The sequence below is a fragment of the Carcharodon carcharias genome (genome assembly GCF_017639515.1).
Source record: "Carcharodon carcharias isolate sCarCar2 chromosome 38 unlocalized genomic scaffold, sCarCar2.pri SUPER_38_unloc_8, whole genome shotgun sequence".
In the NCBI taxonomy this organism is placed as follows: domain Eukaryota; kingdom Metazoa; phylum Chordata; class Chondrichthyes; order Lamniformes; family Lamnidae; genus Carcharodon; species Carcharodon carcharias.
In genome coordinates this window covers 3,680-25,927 of record NW_024470812.1, presented here as the reverse complement: position 1 = coordinate 25,927, position 22,248 = coordinate 3,680, and the positions used below count along the sequence as shown (strand labels likewise).

The 22,248-nt window shown below is 43.3% G+C and overlaps 1 protein-coding gene across 1 annotated transcript; it reads right to left on the bottom strand.

Moving 5' to 3' along the window:
- Positions 1-11,376: 11,376 nt before the first annotated feature.
- LOC121274844 (C-type lectin domain family 4 member A-like) lies at positions 11,377-22,032 on the bottom strand. The gene is made up of 6 exons (XM_041182215.1): positions 21,852-22,032; positions 20,433-20,543; positions 14,363-14,527; positions 13,615-13,766; positions 12,357-12,490; positions 11,377-11,560 (listed from the first exon to the last, which is right to left on the bottom strand). Exons 1-6 carry the CDS (start codon positions 22,030-22,032, stop codon positions 11,377-11,379), a joined length of 927 nt encoding a protein of 308 aa, XP_041038149.1.
- Positions 22,033-22,248: the final 216 nt, after the last annotated feature.

Genomic DNA, 22,248 nt, shown 5'->3' with positions numbered 1-22,248 from the left:
TTACTCTCTCTCTCTCTCTAATTTATTAATTAATTTCCTCTATTTTCACACTGCTTTACTCTCTCGCTCTAATTTATTAATTAATTTCCTCCTCTATTTTCACACTGGGTTACTCTCTCTCTCGCTCTAATTTATTAATTAATTTCCCCCTCTATTTTCACACTGGGTTACTCTCTCTCTCTCTCTAATTTATTAATTTATTTCCTCCTCTATTTTCACACTGGGTTACTCTCTCTCTCGCTCTAATTTATTAATTAATTTCCCCCTCTATTTTCACACTGGGTTACTCTCTCTCTCTCTAATTTATTAATTAATGTCCTCCTGTATTTTCACACTGGGTTGCTCTCTCTCTGTCTAATTTATTAATTAATTTCCTCCTCTATTTCCACACTGGGTAACTCTCTCTCTCTCTAATTTATTAATTAATTTTCTCCTCTATTTTCACACTGGGTTACTCTCTCTCTTTCCCTAATTTATTAATTAATTTCCTCCAGTATTTTCACACTGGGTACTCTCTCTCTCTCTAATTTATTAATTAATTTCCTGCTCTATTTTCACACTGGGTTACTCTCTCTCTCGCTCTAATTTATTAATTAATGTCCTCCTGTATTTTTACACTGGGTTTCTCTCTCTCTAATTTATTAATTAATTTCCTCCTCTATTTTCACACTGGGTTAAAATTTATTAATTAATTTCCTCCTCTATATTCACACTGGGTTACTCTCTCTCTCTCTCTAATTTATTAATTAATGTCCTCCTGTATTTTTACACTGGGTTTCTCTCTCTCTAATTTATTAATTAATTCCTCCTCTATTTTCACACTGGGTTACTCCCTCTCTCTAATTTATTAATTAATGTCCTCCTGTATTTTCACACTGGCTTACTCTCTGTCTAATTTATTAATTAATTTCCTCCTCTATTTTCACACTGGGTAACTCTCTCTCTCTAATTTATTAATTAATTTCCTCCTCTATTTTCACACAGGGTTACTCTCTCTCCCTCTCTAATTTATTAATTAATTTCCTCCTCTATTTTCACACTGGGTTACTCTCTCTCTAATTTATTAATTAATTTTCTCCTCTATTTTCACACTGGGTTACTCTCTCTCTCTCTAATTTATTAATTAATTTCCTCCTCTATTTTCACACTGGGTTACTCTCTCTCTCTCTAATTTATTAATTTTCTCCTCTATTTTCACACTGGGTTACTCTCTCTCTCTCTAATTTATTAATTAATTTCCTCCTCTATTTTCACACTGGGTTACTCTCTCTCTCTCTAATTTATTAATTAATTTCTCCTCTATTTTCACACTGGGTTACTCTCTCTCTCTAATTTATTAATTAATTTCCTCCTCTATTTTCACACTGCTTTACTCTCTCTCTCTAATTTATTAATTAATTTCCTCCTCTATTTTCACACTGGGTTACTCTCTCTCTCTCTCTAATTTATTAATTAATTTCCTCCTCTATTTTCACACTGGGTTACTCTCTCTCTCTCTAATTTATTAATTAATTTCCTCCTCTATTTTCACACTGGGTTACTCTCTCTCTCTCTAATTTATTAATTAATGTCCTCCTGTATTTTCACACTGGGTTACTCTCTCTCTCTCTAATTTATTAATTAATTTCCTCCTCTATTTTCACACTGGGTTACTCTCTCTCTCTCGCTAATTTATTAATTAATTTTCTCCTCTATTTTCACACTGGGTTACTCTCTCTCTCTCTCTCTCTCTAATTTATTAATTAATTTCCTCCTCTATTTTCACACTGGGTTACTCTCTCTCTCTAATTTATTAATTAATTTCCTCCTCTATTTTCACACTGGGTTACTCTCTCTCTCTCTAATTTATTAATTAATTTCCTCCTCTATTTTCACACTGGGTTACTCTCTCTCTCTCTAATTTATTAATTAATTTCCTCCTCTATTTTCACACTGGGTTACTCTCTCTCTCCTAATTTATTAATTAATTTCCTCCTCTATTTTCACACTGGGTTACTCTGTCTCTCTAATTTACTAATTAATTTCCTCCTCTATTTTCACACTGGGTTACTCTCTCTCTCGCTCTAATTTATTAATTAATTTCCTCCTCTATTTTCACACTGGGTTACTCTCTCTCGCTAATTTATTAATTAATTTCCTCCTCTATTTTCACACTGGGTTACTCTCTCTCTCTCTCTAATTTATTAATTAATTTCCTCCTCTATTTTCACACTGTGTTACTCTCTCACTCTAATTTATTAATTAATTTCATCCTCTATTTTCACACTGGGTTACTCTCTCTCTCTCTAATTTATTAATTAATTTTCTCCTCTATTTTCACACTGGGTTACTCTCCCTCGCTCTAATTTATTAATTAATTTCCTCCTCTATTTTCACACTGGGTTACTCTCTCACTCTAATTTATTAATTAATTTCCTCCTCTATTTTCACACTGGGTTACTCTCTCTCTCTCTAATTTATTAATTAATTTCCTCCTCTATTTTCACACTGGGTTACTCTCTCACTCTAATTTATTAATTAATTTCCTCCTCTATTTTCACACTGGGTTACTCTCTCTCTCTCTAATTTATTAATTAATTTCCTCCTCTATTTTCACACTGGGTTACTCTCTCTCTCTCTAATTTATTAATTAATTTTCTCCTCTATTTTCACACTGGGTTACTCCCTCTCTCGCTCTAATTTATTAATTAATTTCCTGCTCTATTTTCACACTGGGTTACTCTCTCTCTCTCTAATTTATTAATTAATTTCCTCCTCTATTTTCACACTGGGTTACTCTCTCTCTCTCTAATTTATTAATTAATTTCCTCCTCTATTTTCACACTGGGTTACTCTCTCTCTCTCTAATTTATTAATTAATTTCCTCCTCTATTTTCACACTGGGTTACTCTGTCTCTTTAATTTATTAATTAATTTCCTCCTCTATTTTCACACTGGGTTACTCTCTCTCTCTAATTTATTAATTAATTTCCTCCTATATTTTCACACTGGGTTACTCTCTCTCTCTCTAATTTATTAATTAATTTCCTCCTCTATTTTCACACTGGGTTACTCTCTCTCTCTAATTTATTAATTAATTTCCTCCTCTATTTTCACACTGGGTTACTCTCTCTCTCTCTAATTTATTAATTAATTTCCTCCTCTATTTTCACACTGGGTTACTCTCTCTCTCTAATTTATTAATTAATTTCCTCCTCTATTTTCACACTGGGTTACTCTCTCACTCTAATTTATTAATTAATTTCCTCCTCTATTTTCACACTGGGTTACTCTCTCACTCTAATTTATTAATTAATTTCCTCCTCTATTTTCACACTGGGTTACTCTCTCACTCTAATTTATTAATTAATTTCCTCCTCTATTTTCACACTGGGTTACTCTCTCTCTCTCTAATTTATTAATTAATTTCCTCCTCTATTTTCACACTGGGTTACTCTCTCTCTCTAATTTATTAATTAATTTCCTCCTCTATTTTCACACTGGGTTACTCTCTCTCTCTAATTTATTAATTAATTTCCTCCTCTATTTTCACACTGGGTTACTCTCTCTCTCTCTAATTTATTAATTAATTTCCTCCTCTATTTTCACACTGGGTTACTCTCTCTCTCTAATTTATTAATTAATTTCCTCCTCTATTTTCACACTGGGTTACTCTCTCACTCTAATTTATTAATTAATTTCCTCCTCTGTTTTCACACTGGGTTACTCTCTCTCTCTCTCTCTCTAATTTATTAATTAATTCCTCCTCTATTTTCTCTCTGGGATGTTCTCACCCTCTGGTGTCCATGGGAATCTTGGCTGCGCGCGCAGCGCCCTCCCTATTGCCATCCCGGATGCAACAGAAACTTGCCCTGACATCATGTCCGCCCTTGGCCGCGCCCCTTTTTGGCCTCGCCCTTGCTGACCTCTTCTTCCGGTCCCATCCTCACCTAAGATGGCGGCGGTTGTGATCCGATTTGGAGCCGGGCGGCGCGGGCTGGGCGCGGCCTAACTCCCCCTGGCACCGCGAGGAGAGGCCGAGGCTCTTTTTGCGGCCTGGTCCCGGAGGCAGCCTGAATCGGGGCCTCAGAGGGAGGATTATCCAATAAGTGATAGAAATTAGCCGGAGAGCAACCGATAATCGTCAATTAACCATTAACATCCCCTAAACTCAAATGGTCCAAAATACTAATTAATTCCCCCAAATATTAACATAATCCAACATTCAGCAATTTCCCTGAGGGATCCTGATACTTTCTATCAGATAATTACCATTCAAAGCTTCAATTCATCATTTGGCGGCTTTAATTTCAATATTAAATTAATATCCATTCAATATCTATTGTATTTCAGTCACATTTAACCAGGTTTAATGTTAATGTTTATATAAAACTGGCATTTACCTCAATTAAACAGTTTTAATGATCATATTCAGTTTAAATTTCTGTTTGTTCTGTGAATGAACCTATTAATTTAACTGCAACATTTAAGGCTCATTGATCAGTTTGTCCAAACTCCTGTCATTTTATCTGTGTCGATTAACACATTTAATCATCTTATTGAGACATGTTTGTTTGTCTGTCAATTGATATTTTTCACGTTAATATTTACTTCGTCTAATATTGTGTTCATATCAGTTCACACATTCAGCCTAAACTCGAGTTTGTTCAATCAGTTAACATGTTAAATTAGAAGATTTACTTTAGCTAAACTGGCATTTGTTCTGTCAGTTTGCATGTTTAATTATTAATGTATCTAAACCGACTTTGGTTTTGTTAGTGAACTTATTTAGCTTTTGTGTTTAAGTTGTCTAAACGTGCGTCTCTTCTGCCAAATAATATAGTTAGTACTAGTACTAAATTCGTCTAAGCTCGTTCTGTTTCCCCAAATATTAACACAGTCATCACATTTAAAACGTGTTTGTTGTGTCAATTAACGTACCTAATCTTCATATTTAATTTATCTAAACTTGCGTTTGAATCGATTGGCAGATTTAATAATCATATTTCATTTAAACTTGCATTTGTTCTGTTCATTTAATTTAATTCTGTTGATAGTTTGTTTAATGTTCATAAATATAAAAACATGTCCCATCTCAAGAGGCACAGTCGCGTGAAGGGACAGGTTTAAATAAATTTTGAAACCTTAGTTCATTAAGTACAATTATTTCATTTTCAAATTTAATATATTGTGGCTGATTTAATTAAATTTCATATTTCTGTCAATTAAAAAAATATAATCACTTTTACTTCTTAAAAACTTTGTGGTTGTTCTGCCCCTTAACACATGTTAATATTCAATTTGCCTGAACTTTTGTGCCTTCTGCCAATTCATATACTTTTAGCAGATTTATTCAATTTTGATACTGAATTTAATATATTTTGCTGTTCATCTATATTAATCAGTAAACAACAGCTCATTCTTAATAAAAAATAGTCTGCATTTAATAATAACTTGGCTTCATATTTAAAAGCATTTAATTTTTCTAAACGTGTTTGTTCTGTCGATCACAGATGCTCAATAAATAACTCATCTATTAGTCTTGATAAGATTGTAATGGTTTGTAGAATTAACATTGCCTAAATAATAACTCGGCTCCATTTTTAATAACCGTAGGTGTGTAAATTTGTGTTGTTCCAATAAATTGGCGGATGTTACTGTTTATTAGCCTGGCTAAATCTTTAATAATCAGTAAACATTTGCAAAATCTATGGAATAATTTAGCTTAATACTTAGTAATAATAATATTACTGATGTAAACTTGCCTTTTTTCTGCCTACATAACGTCAGGTATTCAGTATTTGCAATTAATTCATGAAAATTCGCGTTTGTTCTCTAAACCAACATATTCATTAAGTAATCCAACATTACTCTTTCCTAGTCTGTGATTATCAATAGTCAAGCAACAATCTAAATATTTAATGCTTCATTTACATTTTTAAGAATCTTATTGAATACTTAATAATTATGTTTAACCTTTGTGTTCAGGAAATACTTATTATTCTGCATGGACCTCTTCTAATCATTAAATCATCTATAAATATTTGTGCAGTATAAATAATTTCACTTGTTATTTAATAATCGTAGTTAATTTCTTTAAACTTGTGTTCCTTTCATATATTAACACATGCAAATAAATTCTCTACTACATTGATTACTTTGGAATAATTAATTGATCATCACCATCATAACTAAATATTCAATGTTTGGCCCATTGAACATTTTGGCTAAATATTTAATAATTTATCACCCTATTTCGGAATCTGGGTGTTCAATAAATAATTCCGAATCGGTCAGTAATAATAATCTAACAAACAAAACACTTTATGATTTCGGTGAATGTTTAATAATTTAGCGAAATGTTTAAAAATCAATCTCCGCCTTGAATAAGGTATGTTTAAAAATTCTCTTAATGATCCGGCAATGTTGCGGAATATTTAATCGGTATTTACATAAACAAGTTAATTCATAAAAAATAATTAATCTCTTTATCGTTTAACCTATATTTGCAAAGCAAATCCAATCACATCATAATTGTAACGATTAATTATTAATTCAAATTACAGGATAATCGGTGAATAATCCAAGTATTTTGAGAGATTATCTTGAATTGGTCGTTAATAACCAATGGTTAACCACATAACCAGGTTCCAATGAGCGTCATTCCACCAAAAATGTAATTAAAATTTGTTATTCTGAAACTCTTTAAATAAGCATCAATTAAGAGACATCGGCTTTCAATGTTAACATATATTCATGAATTGTAGAGACAGTTATTGAGCGAATGATTAATTTTAAAAGCTGCACTTCAAGCGAATTCGAGAATTAAAAGTCTTCGTTCACCATTCGATCTGAAATTCATCTTTACTACATTGGCAGCGACAATTCTTCATTGCAAAGTGAGGCTCAGGGCTTGGTTCAGTCGAAACGCGATTTAGTCCAGGCAATTGCAGATATAGAACAATAATCCCCTCCTTTGCTTTGGACGAATTGATATTTATAACAAACAGGGAGTGTGGGTGAGGCAAAGAAAACTGGAGTGAAGAATGTGGAGACGTGTAAAAGGAGCGCTGGGACAATCGGTCTGAACTGATTGGTAAATCAGCCGGGGGGGTGGGGGGGGGGGTTGCAGAAGAGGAGAGATATCCCCACATGGCGGATGATGGTGTAGAGGGTGATTTACTCTGTATCGAACCCCGTTCTGTACCTGTCCTGGGAGTGTTTGGTGGGGACGGTGTAGAGGGAGCTTTACTCTGTATCTAACCCAGTGCTATACCTGTCCTGGGAGTGTTTGATGGGGACAGTGTAGAGGGAGATTTACTCAGTATCTAACCCCGTGCTGTACCTGTCCTAGGAGTGTTTGATGGGGACAGTGTAGAGGGAGATATACTCCGTATCTATCAGCGTGCAGTACCTGTCCTGGGAGTGTTTGATGGGGACAGTGTAGAGGGCGCTTTACTCTGTATATAACCCCATGCTGTTCCTGTCCTGGGAGTGTTTGATGGGGACAGTGTAGAGGGAGATTTACTCTGTATCAAACCCCGTGCTTTACCTGTCCTGGGAGTGTTTGATGGGGACGGTGTAGAGGGATATTTACTCTGTATCTGACCCCGTGCTGTACCTGTCCTGGGAGTGTTTGATAGGGACAGTGTAGAGGGAGATTTACTCTGTATATAACCCAATGCTGTACCTCTCCTGAGTGTTTGATGGGTACAGTTTAGAAGTAGTGTTACTCTGTATTTAACCCCATGCTGTACCTGTCCTGGGAGTGTTTGATGGGGACAGTGTAGAGGGAGCTTTACTCTGTATCTATCCCCGTGCTGTACCTCTCCTGGGAGTGTTTGATGGGGACAGTGTAGAGGGAGCTTTACTCTGTATCTATCCCCGTGCTGTACCTGTCCTGGGAGTGTTTGATGGGGGCAATGTAGAGGGAGATTTAATCTCTATCTTGCACCACGTGGTACCTGCCCTGGGAATGTTTGATGGAGGCAGTGTAGATCGTTGTTAGTTCTGTGTTTATTAATTTGATGAAGCAGTTGGCGTTCCAACCCTTGCACATCCATCAGTGATGCTCCCATTCCCCTTCCCGGAGCTGAGCTTTCCTTTTACTGTGTCTTTGCAGACACATCCTGGCAGGTGTTATGTGGGAGCGGGTGGAAGAAGCTTGCAGTTGTTTCACTGGCTATCGCTGCTGTCTGTGCAATCATCACCGGTATCTTGTACAGTGAAGGTAAGGCCAGCTATATCACTGAGGCGATATAGAGTGAGCAGGGCGGAGCAAGGGTGCATGAGGCACTGGCACACACAGTGAGCTGGGCAGGGAGTGAGCAGGGCAGATATCCAGTCAGTGGGCAGGACAGAGAGAGCAAACGGGACACAAATGGTGAATGAATGGGTCAGAGATACAGCTTAAGCAAGTGGGACACGTGAGAGAGAGAGAAAGCTGGGTAGACTTTATCATCTTAATGCAATTATGGGATGTGGGTATCGCTGGCCAGATCCAGCATTTATTGTGCACCCCTAATTGCCCTAGGGAAGGTGGTGCTGAGCGGCTTTGTTGAACCATCGCAGTCCATGTGGTGTAGGTACACCCACAATGCTGTTAGGCATTGAGTTCCAGGAAATTGACCCAGCGACAGTGAAGGTAGGACTGATATATTTCCAAGTCACGATGGTGAGTGGCTTGGAGGGGAACTTCCAGTTACTGGTGTTCCCATGTGTCTGCTGCCCTTATCTTTCCGATGGTTGTGGGTTTGGAAGGTGGTGTCTAAGGAGCCTCGGTGAGTTTCTGCAGTGCATCTTCTACATGGTACGCAATGCTGCCAATGTGCGTCGGCCGTGGAGGGAGTGAATGTTTGTGGACGTGGTGCTAATCAATTGAGCTGTTTTGTCATGGACGATGTTTAGCTTCTTGAGTGCTGTGGGAGCTGCACTCATCCAGGCAAGCGGAGATTATTCCATCACCTCCCTGACTTATGCCTTGTAGGTTGTGGACAGGCTCTGGGGAGTCATGAAGTGAGTTACTCGCTTCAGGATTCCCAGCCTCTGACCTACACTTTTAACCACAGTGTTTATATCGCCAGCTCAGCTTCTGCACAATCCTAGCCCCCAGGATGTTTGTAGTGGGGGATTCAGCAATGCTAATCCCAGTGAATACAAGAGGAGATGGTTCATTTTTCTCCTGTTGGAGATGGTTATTGCCTGACACTTGTGTGGCATGAATGTTAATTGCTACTTGTAAGCCCAAGGCTGGATATTGTCCAGGTCTTGCTGCATTTGGACATGGGCTGCTTCATTATCTGAGGAGTCACGAATGGTGCTGAACATTGTGCAATCATTAGCGAACATCCCCACTTCTGACCTGATGATGGAAGGAAGGTCATTGATGAAGCTGCTGAAGATGGTGGGACCGAGGACACGACCCTGAGGAACTCCTGCAGTGTTGTCCTGGAGCTGAAATTACTGACCTCCAACAACCACAACCATCTTTCTTTATGCTGGGTATGACTCCAACCAGCAGAGATTTTCCCCCTGATTACAGTTCACTTCAGTTTTGCAAGGAGTCCTTGATGCCAGACTCGATCAAGTGCTGCCTTGATATCAAGGACAGTCACTCTCACATCACCTCGGGAGCTCAGCTCTTGGGTGATTGTCTGAACCAAGCTGTAAGGAAGTCAGGAGCTCTAAGACCCTGACAGAAACCTAACTGCTGTCAGCGAGAAGGTTATTGCTAAGCAAGTGCCGCTTGATACACTGCTGATGACCCCTTCCATCACTTTACTGATGATGGAGAGCAGACTAATGAGGCGGTACTCGTCAGGTTTGGATTTGTCCTGCATTTTGTGCACAGGAATCATCTGGGCATTTTTCCACAAAGCTGGGAAGGAGCCAGTGTTATAGCTGAACTGGAACAGCTTGTCTAAGGGCACGGTGAGTTCTGGAGCACAAGCCTCCAGTACTATTGCCAGAATATTGTCAGGGCCCATAGCCTTTGCAGTACTGACCCTCTGACAGAGCTGCTCTCCCTCAGTACTGACACTCAGACAGAGCTGCGCTCCCTCAGTACTAACCCTCTGACAGTCCAGCGCTCCATCGTTACTGACCCTCCGACTGTCCTTTTCCCTCTCAGTATTTGCTCTCAGAAAATGCAGCACTCGATCATTACTGACTCTCCAACAGAGCTGCGCTTCCTCAGTACTGACCCTCGGACAGTCCAGCTCTCTCTCAGTACTGACCCTCTGACAGAGCTGCACTTCCTCAGTACTGACCCTCTGACAGTCCAGCTCTTTCTCAGTACTGACGCTCGGACACTGTGGCGTTCGATCATTACTGACCCTCTGATAGTGTCTCAGGCAGGAAGAAATGTAAGACACTTCAATGGAATGAAGGGCTCCTCCTTATTCAGACCAAGTGACACATGAAGAAAATGATGACAGTGTCTACAGCTCCAAACCGGTAAAACATTCCAATGAAACGATGAAGCCAAGATCAGAAATGCAATAGCCTGAAACCTGAGTGGAGCTGAGATTTCAAACTACGTGATCCAGTCCATATGTGTTGGAGGTCGGTGGCGTTTATTCGGGCGGTGGTGGTGTAGAGGGTGGGGGTGAGGAGGTGGTTGGTAGTGGGTGGGCTGCTTGTAAATTCCTTTAGCCTCATGGACAGGGCGTTGTGACTGTTCCTCAGGGAATGATGGTCAGTGTCTGCCCTTCTTTCATACCCATGAGGTTATCCTGTAAGAGCGAACGAGCGCGTCTGAAAGCGTCGACAAAGTGGGTGGTGGGAGGCCTGGGTTCCAGACAAATGACTCCAATCAGCTCTCGATATCTAGTCAATTATATTGTTAAACTGTGTTTACATCATGTCAATTACATCGTTAAGTCCAAGACAAACAGGGGATGGTTCTTATTTTACACAGGGAAAACATCATTTCAATTTCATTAGATAAGTTCTCTTTAAAGTCGTGTATTTTGTTTCTGTGCCCCTTGCAGAGGCTGTCAATTTGTTAATTAGTTTGGAGTTAGCCAATAAAATAAAACCGTGTATAAATAGGGGATAGTTGGGGCACTGGTTGTGTGGGAAGAGATCTGAGAGACTGAGCAAGGCAACAGACTTCCTCAATGAAGAAAAGGTCTGTTCTCGGTCTCTGCTTCACAAACCAGATTGGATCCTGTCAGCTACCCGCGGCTATGAACAGTCACAGGGCCCTGTAGAGATGGACATCTTCAGACACTTTTCAGCATTTCGGGAAACTCCAGAACCCCGGCCCATTCTGTAAAACACGAACTAACACAACAACGGGTGCAGAACGATTTGCCATTATTTTGCCTCCCCAGCCCCCACACAGATGAAGGACAATGGTAGGAATGATGGAGCAGATGCCAGCCCAGCGCTCCCTCAGCGGCTCTGCATCATTCGATGGAAGATCAGGTGGAGGCGGATGGCGTTCTTCTCACAGATGGCCGGCAACCTCGCCCCGCAGGCCTCGTCATACCAGCGCCACAGCCTCATCAGGCCGCAGTTTTCCCTCATCCTGTACATCCTGCTGAAGGCATTGTCCGGCTGTCCCGGCCCCCAGACCCTTCCGAGGACAAAGCAAAAGCAAAAAATTAAATCAGAAAGCGGTCAGTGCTCATCTGACGGGGTTGAGATCCTTTATCCTATCCGAGGAGAAACAGCCCCACAACCACCCAGCCCCGTTCAAATTAAACTATCTGACCCCTGACCCTCTGCCTAACCCAGTCTGACCCCTGACCCTCATGGAACCTGTGAACTTCAAGTGTCCTTTTTTCTCTTGACCAAGACTGACCTCTGCCCCATTGGTCCAGTGCCTAACCCTGATTCCTCCTGACACTCTGTCTAACCCCTGGCTCCCTACATAACCCTTCACCCTCTGCCTAAACACTCTCACGTCTGCCCACTCCCTGACCGTCAGCCTAAACCCTTACCCTCCCTCACCCTCTGTTTCACTCAGACCCTTTGCCTAATCTTAACCCTTTGCCTAACCCCTGACACCCTGCCTAACCAGGGATCATTTGCATAACCGCTGACCCCCTGCCCAACCCGTCACCCAGTCTGACCCCTAATCCCCTCACCCTCATATAACCTGTGACCTTGAAGCTGGCCTTTGTTCTCCTGACAAAGTTTGAGCTCTGCTCCATCGAACGTGCATCTCACGTTGATTGTCGCAACCCTCTGACTCACCCTCAACTAGGCCTTTCTCCTCTGAGCCACAGAGTAGCCCTAGAGCATCAGCCTATCTCCACTTCATCAACCCCTCGGTCAATCTCATCGCCACCCCCACCCCCTGCCCACCTTACCACAAACTTGGGACTGACCCTTTGCCACCCCGACCCCTGACACACTCTGTTACTCACGTTTTCCCATCCATGACCTTCGTCCCGTCCACCCACATCCAGATCCCTTCAGTCACCGAGTCTGTCATTCCAATCCAATAGGAGGCTTCTTTAGCTTGCTCAAAGAGGAAGTTCTGTGGAAGTGGAACGGCATCCTGAGTGGGCATTGGGGTAAACAGGAAATGTGGTAAAGGGAATAATAGGGTGAAGGTGAAACTGGGGAAAGATGGCAATTGGGAAAAAGGGTGTGTGCAACATGGTGAAGAGCTTTGGAAAGAAAAGGAGCCAGGAGATGCGATAGTCACTAGCAAGGATGCAGTGGGAAGGAGAAGTCAAGGTTGTTTTTAAGGACAGGGCTGATGACGGCAGGTTTGAAGGAGAGTTGGACAGTGCCTGAGGGGAGAGAGATGTTTGCACTTGGTTAAAACCGTTGGTCGGAGAGGGGAACTTCAGTCTGGTGACCATTCACGTGATTTTGCGGGGTACGCAAACCATTTTATATGGACGGTTCATTGAGGAACTAAGATCTCATTCCTGGTATGAAAGAGAAAACAGCTGCGCCCCAGTAAATGATCATGTGACCAGGTTACCTGGGAGATGAACAGTAGAGAAACAAAGGGTCAACAAGGGTGATAAGTGATGGTTTCAAGTTCAAGCAGGTGGGAATGAGAGTTTAGAACAAGCTGGAGTGGAGGAAAGATCTATCCACCACAATTCAATTGAAGTTCTGGCTGCGTGCAAAGAGAGTTAAAAATCATGTTAAATGAAGGAATATTATTGATCGTGAGTTGAATTTCTGACATAGCCAAGCTGAGGAGTGTGTTTCTATGTGGGAGAGAGAGCGAGATTGAAAGAGAGAGAGACAGTTTAACATAAGAGCCTCGAGTGAAAGAACATTAGGACCATGGAAGTCCAAACTCAATTTGGCTCCACTTAAGGCCCCAGAAGCGTCCATGTTGAATGTGGTGTTTGCAAACTTGGGGCAGCGGTGGAAATTTGAAATGAACACATTCCTGGAGGTAGTTGGAAGATCTCAGCCTATGTACAAATCTATAGCTCAGAGATGGCATGAGCGGAGATATGTGAGAAAGATGAGTGTTCAGGGCTTGGGCAGTGTTGGGGAGGCGGTCTTAGAGAAAGTTTGGCCAAGTAGGGTCATGGATGGGAAGAGGGACTCAGCAGATGCAACTGAATGGATAGTCTCAATCTTAGTGACAAGGGAGTGAGAGGGGCCCTGGCACTTTTGGTTGGAGGTAAGGGCAGAGGAGAGACATGTTACCTGCACCTGGTCGTTGTTGGCGATGGCCAAGTGTCCCTGCTTGCTTGAGCACATTTCCCTGCTCTGCTCCCAGCTAAGTCTGGTATCCATTAACAGGAAGCAACTTCTTGAGTATTTGACCCAGCCAGGATCACAAATACTCGAGGGACATTCTGCATTGAGAGCGGGAAAAGTGGAAACATTCAGGAATCTATGCTCAGCTAGCAACGTTAAGAGTGCTCTCTAAATGGTGGGACTCTTCACCAATTCCCTCCCCCCCACACCGTAGGACTCCTCACCCATTACCCCCAAAACTCTGGGACTCCTACCCTATCCTCCGAAACTATGGGGATCCTCACCCCCTCTACCAATCTGTGGGACTCATCACATCACCCTCCTACACAAATTTTGGTACTCTTCATTCCCCCTCAAACTGTGGGATAACATAGCACCTCCACCACCACCCAACCCCTCAAACTGTTGGACACCTCAACCCTCTCTGATCAAAGCTGTGGGACACCCTCCCCCTCCCCCACACCAAACTGTGGAACTCCCCAGCACCTTAATATACGTCTCCCCCACACCCCCAAGCAGCTAAAACTAATTGAACCTCCGCCTGTTCCTGTGTTAAATGCTCGAGGAGGGGGCTGAATGGACCTCCTCCTTTTCTTGTCTAAAAGGCTCGAGAGTGCGTGGTGGTGAGCTGAATGAGCCTGATCCTCTCTCTCACCTCCCCCCCTCGTCAGAGGCGACAGGGGCACATGCTCACCATACTTCTCGCAGAACAGGTGTAGCCAGTGCTCGGTAGTGTTTTGGAAGCGTGTACAATCCTGTTGGTCTTTCAGCTGGGCCTGGTTTTGGAGTTTGAGGAAGCTCTCAGTGGCATTCTGCAGGCTGTCCCGCATAACGTTTAAATCCTCTGAGGCATGCACGTCTTGTGGAGGCAAAGTGGGAGATAAAGAGAGAAATATGTCAGTGGTCAGTCCTACATCGCACTGTGATGTGACCCTCCCCACACATACTGGACCTCAGACCAAGGTTTGACAACCTCCTTTCCTTGAAGTACACACTTCTCCATTTCTGAACCAATCCCAGATTGTCAAGAGTCTCTCGTCGACAGGGGATGTTATGACACAGACGGTGGTATAGGCTGAATTTCTCAAATCCCAGAGGGAAACCTAATGAAACTGTCATAACCCATTTTGGAAATTTGTATGTTTCAAGGGGCAGGATTTGAATTCAGCAGTAATAAGACCACTGAGTCTCAAGGAGTTTTTATAAAACTAAATTAAACATTTATTAATACAAGGAGGATTGTAAACACACATATACATCCAAAAGTTACAATAGTAACAAAAATCCCCTAAATAATCTGACTGTGAGTTAGACACCCACCACCACACCCCCCACCCCCCACCCCACCCCAGACAAGGCAACAGTAAATCCCACAGATTTAAACGGATACCTGGCAAAGCAGGACAATACCTGGACAATCAAAATCAAAGTGAAAGTCTTTCTCCTCTGCATCCTTCCAGGCAGCAGCTTGAAGCTTCTCACTGTTGTTGGATAATACAAAGCCTCTACCTTACACACAATCTCCTTTCTCCTTTATACACATCTTTCTCCTTGAATGTAAATTTCCCATTCTATCACTGGGCTTTTAACTTTAACTCTTCTAACAATAACATCCTTTCATGCCACCAATTTTAGCAGTAAGCGTCATCTGGCTAAGTGCAAGATTTCACTCATTACTTTGAGATGGTATTTAAAAATACAAACTGCCCCCTTGACAAAACTTCCCCATGTTTACCAAATTACCACATTGAAACCAACTTTTTATGTTCATCAAAGCCTCCAGAACAGCTGGCTTTAATCCAATTATGACACACACACATAGACACAAACATCACTAAACTCGGTTTATAAAATATTTTCCAAATGCATTACAGACATTAATCTCAGTGTGACATCTAACGATGTGGTGGTAACGCCACTCGACCAGCAATCCAGTATACTGCTCTGGGGACACAGTTTCAATTCCCACCACTGCAGCCGGTGGAATTTAGATTCAATTAATAACATGTGGAATTTAAAGTTCCTCTCAGTCCTAGTGACCGTGAAACGACCATCGATTGGAGTAAAAACCCAACTGGATCAGTATTGTCCCTTTAGGGGAATTAGTAAATCTGCTGTTCTTACCCGTGGTCTGGCCTACACATGACTCCAGACCCACAGCAATACGCTTGACTCTTAACTACCTCTCAAGGGTAATAAGTGATGGGCAGTAAATTGATGTGTCAATAAGAAAAACACTGCAATTTCACTTAGACCTCGCTGCATTGCCATGCTTTTTTCCTGCTTATTTAGCTAATATTGTGTCAGTAAAATTATATTTGAAACCAAAATTAATTTAATAACATATGATTGAGGTGCAGGAGTAGGCCAATCAGCCACTGGAGTCTGCACAACCATTCAGTAAGATCATGGCTGATCTGATTGTGGTCTCAACCCCACTTTCCTGCCTTTCCCCCCCCCCCCGGGGAACCTTTAACCCTCGACTTTCTCAGCCTTGAATATATTCAGTGAGCCGGACTCCACTGCTCTATGGGGGAGGAAATTCCACAGGCTGACGACCTTCTGAGAGAAGAAATTCCTCCTCACCTCCGTCTTCATTGGAGGCCCCTTATTCTGAAAGCGTGACCACCCCCACCATGTTGCAGATTTCCCCACGAGAGGGAAACATCTTCTCAGCATCCATCCTGTCGAGGCCCCTTCAGGATCTGATATGTTTCAATAAGATCGCCTCTCATTCTTCTCAACTCTGAGATGGGACTTGACAGAGTCGGGGCTGAAAGGATGTTTCCCCTCGTGGGGGAGATCAGAACGCAGGAGGTGGGAGAGGCACCGTTTAACAATAAGGGGTCTCCTATTTAAATTGGAGTTTAGGAGGAATTTATTCTCTCAGAGGGTCAAGAGGCTTTGCAACTCTCTTCCCCAGAGACCGGTGGAGGCTGCGTTACTGAATATGTTTTTGTGGCAGAGTTAGATAGATTCCTGACTAACAAGAGATTCAAAGGTTATCGCAGGGCAGTTCGGCAGAACGTGGAGTTGAGGCCACAAACAGATCTTGACCTCATTCATAAATGGAACAGGCTCGAGGGGCCGAATGGCCTCCTCCTGCTCCTAATTCATATTTTCATTGGACGCTCCAAGGAATACAGGCACAACCTGTCCCAGGTTTCCTCATTAGGTAAACACCTTCATCCCAGGAATCATACGTATGGACCAACTCTACAACGCATAGGTAGAGAGTGTGATGGAAAACTCCCCACTTTCCTGGACGAGTGCAGGTCCCTCAATGCTCAAGAAGCTCGACAGATGAAAAAACAGCCCACTGGATTGGCAGCCCATCCACAAACTTCCCTCCACCACCGGCTCACAGTGGAGTCAGTGTGTACCATCGACAAGATGCACTGCAGCTCACCACCACCTTCTCAAGCGGCAATTAGAGATTGGCAATAAAAGCTGGTCCAGCCAGCGTCTCCCGCATCCCATGAATAAATAAAGGAAACTTGGCTTCCTGTCTTCTCTCCAGCTAGCAATTTGTGCACAGAAAGCTTCCATGAAGCAGGGATGTTATAATGTCATCAGATCAAACAAATTAGCATGAGGAGGCCACTCGGCCCCTCGACCTTGCTCCGCCATTCAATCAGATAATTCAATAACAACTCAATAGTTCAATAATTATAATAACACTAATGATTATTCAATAATGATCAATGACACCCTTACACAAAAAGGCAGGGAGACAAAAAACAGGTAACTAGAGTCCACTTAGCTTAACATCCATCATTGAGAAAATAGTAGAGTTTATTATAAAGGATGTAATAGCAGAACGTTTGGAAATTCATAACACAATCAAGCAGTGTCAGCATGGCTTCAACAAAGGGAAATCATGCATGACAAATTTATTAGAAGTATTTGAGGAGGTAACAAGCAGGATAGATAGAGGGGAACCAGTAGATGTGATATATTTGTATTTCCAAAAGACGTTCAGTAAGGTACCGATCATAAGGCTACTTAAGAAGATAAGAGCCCATGGTTTAGGGAATGGCATGTGAGTATGGATAGAGGATTGGCTAACTAATAGAAGACAGAAAGTTGGCATAATGTGGGCATTTTCAGGATTGCAACCTGCAACAAGTGGAGTGTCACTTGGAGGGATCAGTGCTAGGGACACAATTATTTTCAATATGCATTAATGACTTGGATGGCGGAAGGGAATGTACAATCGCCAAGTTTGTGGATAACACAAAAGTAGGTGGGAAGGCAAGTGGTGGGGATAACAAAATGAGTTTACAGAGGGGAATAGATTAAGTGAACGGGCAGAAACTTGGCAAATGGAATATAATATGGGAAAATCTGAAGTTAAGCACTCTGACAGGACGAGTTGAGGAACTGAATGTTATTTCCTTGGAGAAAGACTGCAGAAAGCTATGACACAGAGGGATTTGGGAGTCCTTGTGCATGGATCACAAAAAGCTCATTTACAATTCAGCAGGTAATCGGGAAGACATATAGATTGTTGGCCTTTACATCAAATGGAATGGAGTATGAAGACAGGGAAGTCTTGCTAAAAATATTCAAGGCACCAGTTGGACCACACCTAGGATACTGTGAACAGTTTTAGTCCTAGTTAGTTTAGTTAGGAGCTACCTGGCATTGGAGGCAGCCCACAGAAGGTTCACTGGGTTGATCCCAGGGATGGAGGGATTTTTTTTAATGTGGAGAGGTTGAGTCGGTTGGGCCTGTAAACATTGGAGTTTAGAAGAATGAGAGGTGACCTTACTAAAACATAAAATATTCTTAGTTGGCTTGGCAGGGTAGATTCTGATAGGCTGATTCCCGTTGTGTGAGAGTTAAGGACCAGAGGGCATAATAGCAGAGTAAGGGGTGTCCATTTAACACAGAGATGAGGATCAATTTCCTCTCTCAGAGTGTGGTGGATCTGTGGAACGCTGGATCTGTACCTGCTGAATCGTTAAGTATATTCAAGATTGGTGTAGACAGATCTTTAATCCGGAAGGGAGTCAAGGGGCATGGGGAAAAGGCAGGATAGCCGAGTTGAGCAAATCAGCCATGATCTCACTGAATGGTGGAGCAGACTCAATGCGCTGATTGGCCTCCTTCTACTCCTACGTTTTATGTTCTGAAAAAGATCGTGGCTGACCTGATTGTAGACGCAGCTCCACTTTCCTGCCTCCCCCTCCCCCCCCCAAATAACCCTTGACCCCCTTACTGATCAAAAACAGGTCTAACAAAGCCTTGAATATATTCAATGACTCAGCATCCACTGCTCTCTGGGGGTGAGAAATCCACAGACTAACACAGGAAAAAAAGATTGTCTTATGTCAACTGGGGAGTCGGTGGTGGTGAGAGGTAAAGTCACTGGATTAATAATGCAGCAGACCCAGGCTGGTACTCTGGGGTTCAAATCCTACCTCAGCAACTGGTGGAATTTAAATTCAAGTAATAAAATCTGGAATTAAAGTCTAGTCTCTATAACGGCCACCATAAATCTATCATTCATTGTTCTAGAAACCCATCAGGTTCACTAATGTCCTTCAGGGAAGGGAATCTTCTGTCCTTACTCGGCCTGGCCTACATGTGACTCCAGACCCCCAGCCATGTGGCTGACTCTTCACTGCCCTCTGAAATGGCCAAGCAAGCCACTCAGTCCACGGAAACGGGGATTAGGGATGGGTAACATAAGCTGACCTTCCCAGCGACACCTACACCCCAAAGAATAAATTAAAACCATCTTCAATGGGAGGCCCCTCATACAGAAACTGTGTCTCTAGGTTCTTGATCCCACCACGAGAGGGAAGCATCCACACTGTCAAGCCCCTCTGAGGATCTTACATGTTTCAATAAGATCACCTCTGATTCTTCTGAATGCCGATTTGTACAGGCCCAAACTGTCCAAAATTTGTTTCAGAGAGATCTGGCTGTCTTAGTGTATGTATCACAACAGGTTAGTCTGCAGGTAGTGCAAGTAACTAGGAAAACTCATAGATTGTTATCATTTATTGCGAGGGTGAATCGAAACCAAAAGTAAGGAGGTGATGCTTCAGTTATACAGGGCACTAGTGGGGCCACATCTGGAGTCCTTTGCACAGTATTAGGCACCTTATTTCAGAAAGGATGCAAATACATTGGAAACAGTTCAGAAAAGATTTACCAGACTAATACCAGGAATGGGTGGGTTGTCTTATGGAGGTAGGGTTGGACAGGCTGGGCTTGTATCCACTGGAGTTTAGAAAAGTAAGAGGTGATTTGGTTGAAAACTTTAAGATCCTGAGGGGTGTCGACAGGGAGGGTGTGGGGAGGATGATTCCCCTTTTGGGAGAATGGAGAACGAGTGGTTTAAAAATGAGGGGTCACCAATTTCAGACACAGATGAGCAGTGTTTTCTCTCAAAGGGTCATGAGTATTTGCAAGTGTCTTCCTGAAAAGCTGGTGGAAGCAGAGCCTTTGAATATTATTAAGGCCGAGCGAGATTGATTCTTGATTAACAACAGGGTGAAAGTTTATCGGGGAGTAGGCAGGAATGTGGGGTCAAGGTTACAACCAGATCAGCCGTGATCTTATTGAAAGGCGGAGCAGGCTCGAGGGGCCCAGTCCTGCTCCGAACTCATTCATCACTGAGACAAACCCCTTCGCCCCAGGAATCAGCTCAGTGAACCTTGCCTGAACTGTTCCAGTTTAAGGATATTTCTCATTAAGTAAGGAGAACAATCTAGACAAAGCGGTTTCACCAACTGTGCTTGTGTACTTACAGTTTGTTGCAAAGTATGCCACTAGGCAAAGTAGGACCACACAGGCGACAACACCAGCGATTGCCAATGCCGTGAAGATAGTTTGGACCCTCTTTTCACCGGCAGATGCCCCTGACATCACAGAAAGAAAAGGGAATAATAGAAACTGCATTCCTGTATCACACGTCACCAGCCAATGAGCACGGAATCGGAACTGTGGACCCGGTTGCCATGCAGGTAGCACGTCACCAAATTTACACATAGCAAGAACCCCAAATGGCAAGGAAACAAGGACCCAAATCATCTGTGCTCCCAGTCATGTGGGTTGAGGGGGAAATCTTGGCTCCAGGGCACGGGGAGCAATGTCCCCTCGCCCCCAACTCGTTTACAGTGCTGGCCGGGAGGACATTTACATCCACATCAGGTGGCAGGTGGGGCCCGCGGTTTGATCCGCTACCTCAGTACTTACTCTCTGACAGTGCGGCACTCCCTCAGTACTGACCCTCCCACAGTGCGGCACTCCCTCAGTACTGACCCTCCGACAGTGCGGCACTCCCTCAGTACTCACTCTCCGACAGTGCGGCTCTCCCTCATTACTGACCCTTCGACAGTGCGGCACTCCCTCAGTACTGGTCCTCCGACAGTTTGGTGCTCCCTCAGTACTGACCCTCCGACAGTGTGGTGCTCCCTCAGTACTGACCCTCCGACAGTGAGGAGCTCCCTCAGTACTGACCCTCCGACAGTGCGGCACTCTCTCAGTACTGACCCTCCGACAGTGCGGCACTCCCTCAGTACTGACCCTCCGACAGTGCAGTGCTCCCTCAGTACTGACCCTCCGACAGTGCGGCACTCCCTCAGTACTGACCCTCCGACAGCACGGTGCTCCCTCAGTACTGGCCCTCCGAAAATGCAGCTCTCCCTCAGCACTGAACGTTCGACAGTGCGGCACTCCCTCAGTACTGACCCTCTGACAGTGCATCTCTCCCTCAGCACTGACCATTCGACAGTGCGGCACTCCCTCAGTACTGACCCTCCAAAAGTGCGGCGCTCCCTCAGTAAAGACCCTCCGACAGTGCGGTGCTCCCTCAGCACTGACGTGTCTAACAATACGGAACTCTCTCAGGATTCACCCTCCGACAATGCTGCACTCCATCAGTACTGACCCTCTGACAGTGCAGTGCTCACTCAGGACTGACCCTCCGACAGTGCGGTACTCCCTCAGGACTGACCCTCCGACAGTACAGTGGCCAGTGCTGGGAACTCCAAAGGATTGGCCACCAATGTTGGAGTTATTACAATGTGTGGTGCGCAGGAGGCCACGATGAAAGTCAGGGAGCTGGGAGGTTTTGCAGGTATTGCGCAGTGATGGGTTGGGGGACGTGCTCAATGGCGAGGTTAATGGACCCAATGCTGGGCAGGAGTTTGTTCACTCGCACTCACTTTGGATTTCGACCTCCTCGTAATCCCCTTCGTCCAAGACGTCATCTTCGATATCCATGATGAGGTCGGGCAATTCATTATCTTCGTCGTACTCAAGGGACTCGACATCCCCTCCTGTTGCACGGTCATCATCTACTCCTCTCCACCCAGGGTGCCTGGGGAGCGCTTTAGACCCCCTCATTCCCCCTTCCCCCTCAACTGATCAATCAGTGTCAAAAAAAGAGATGTCCACTCACCTCAACTACCCTTTCAATCTTACCCTGTACTCTAACCTTCACCAGCATCAGATCACTTCCAACCACCTCACTCAGCCAGATGAGTAATTCAACAAATCCAACTGTGAAGCTGAGTTAACTTTTTGATTCAGGCAGTGGAGGTTAATTTTGACTATAGTTAG

Excerpts from the sequence above, each read along its gene's own strand:
- LOC121274844 (XM_041182215.1), bottom strand. The coding sequence starts at position 22,032 with ATGAGGGGGTCTAAAGCGCTCCCCAGGCACCCTGGGTGGAGAGGAGTA. Across the intron at positions 12,491-13,614 it reads CCAACAACGACCAGGTGCAG|GATGCCGTTCCACTTCCACA; the intron begins GTAACATGTCTC and ends ATGCCCACTCAG. Across the intron at positions 11,561-12,356 it reads AAGGTCATGGATGGGAAAAC|GGTCTGGGGGCCGGGACAGC; the intron begins GTGAGTAACAGA and ends TGTCCTCGGAAG.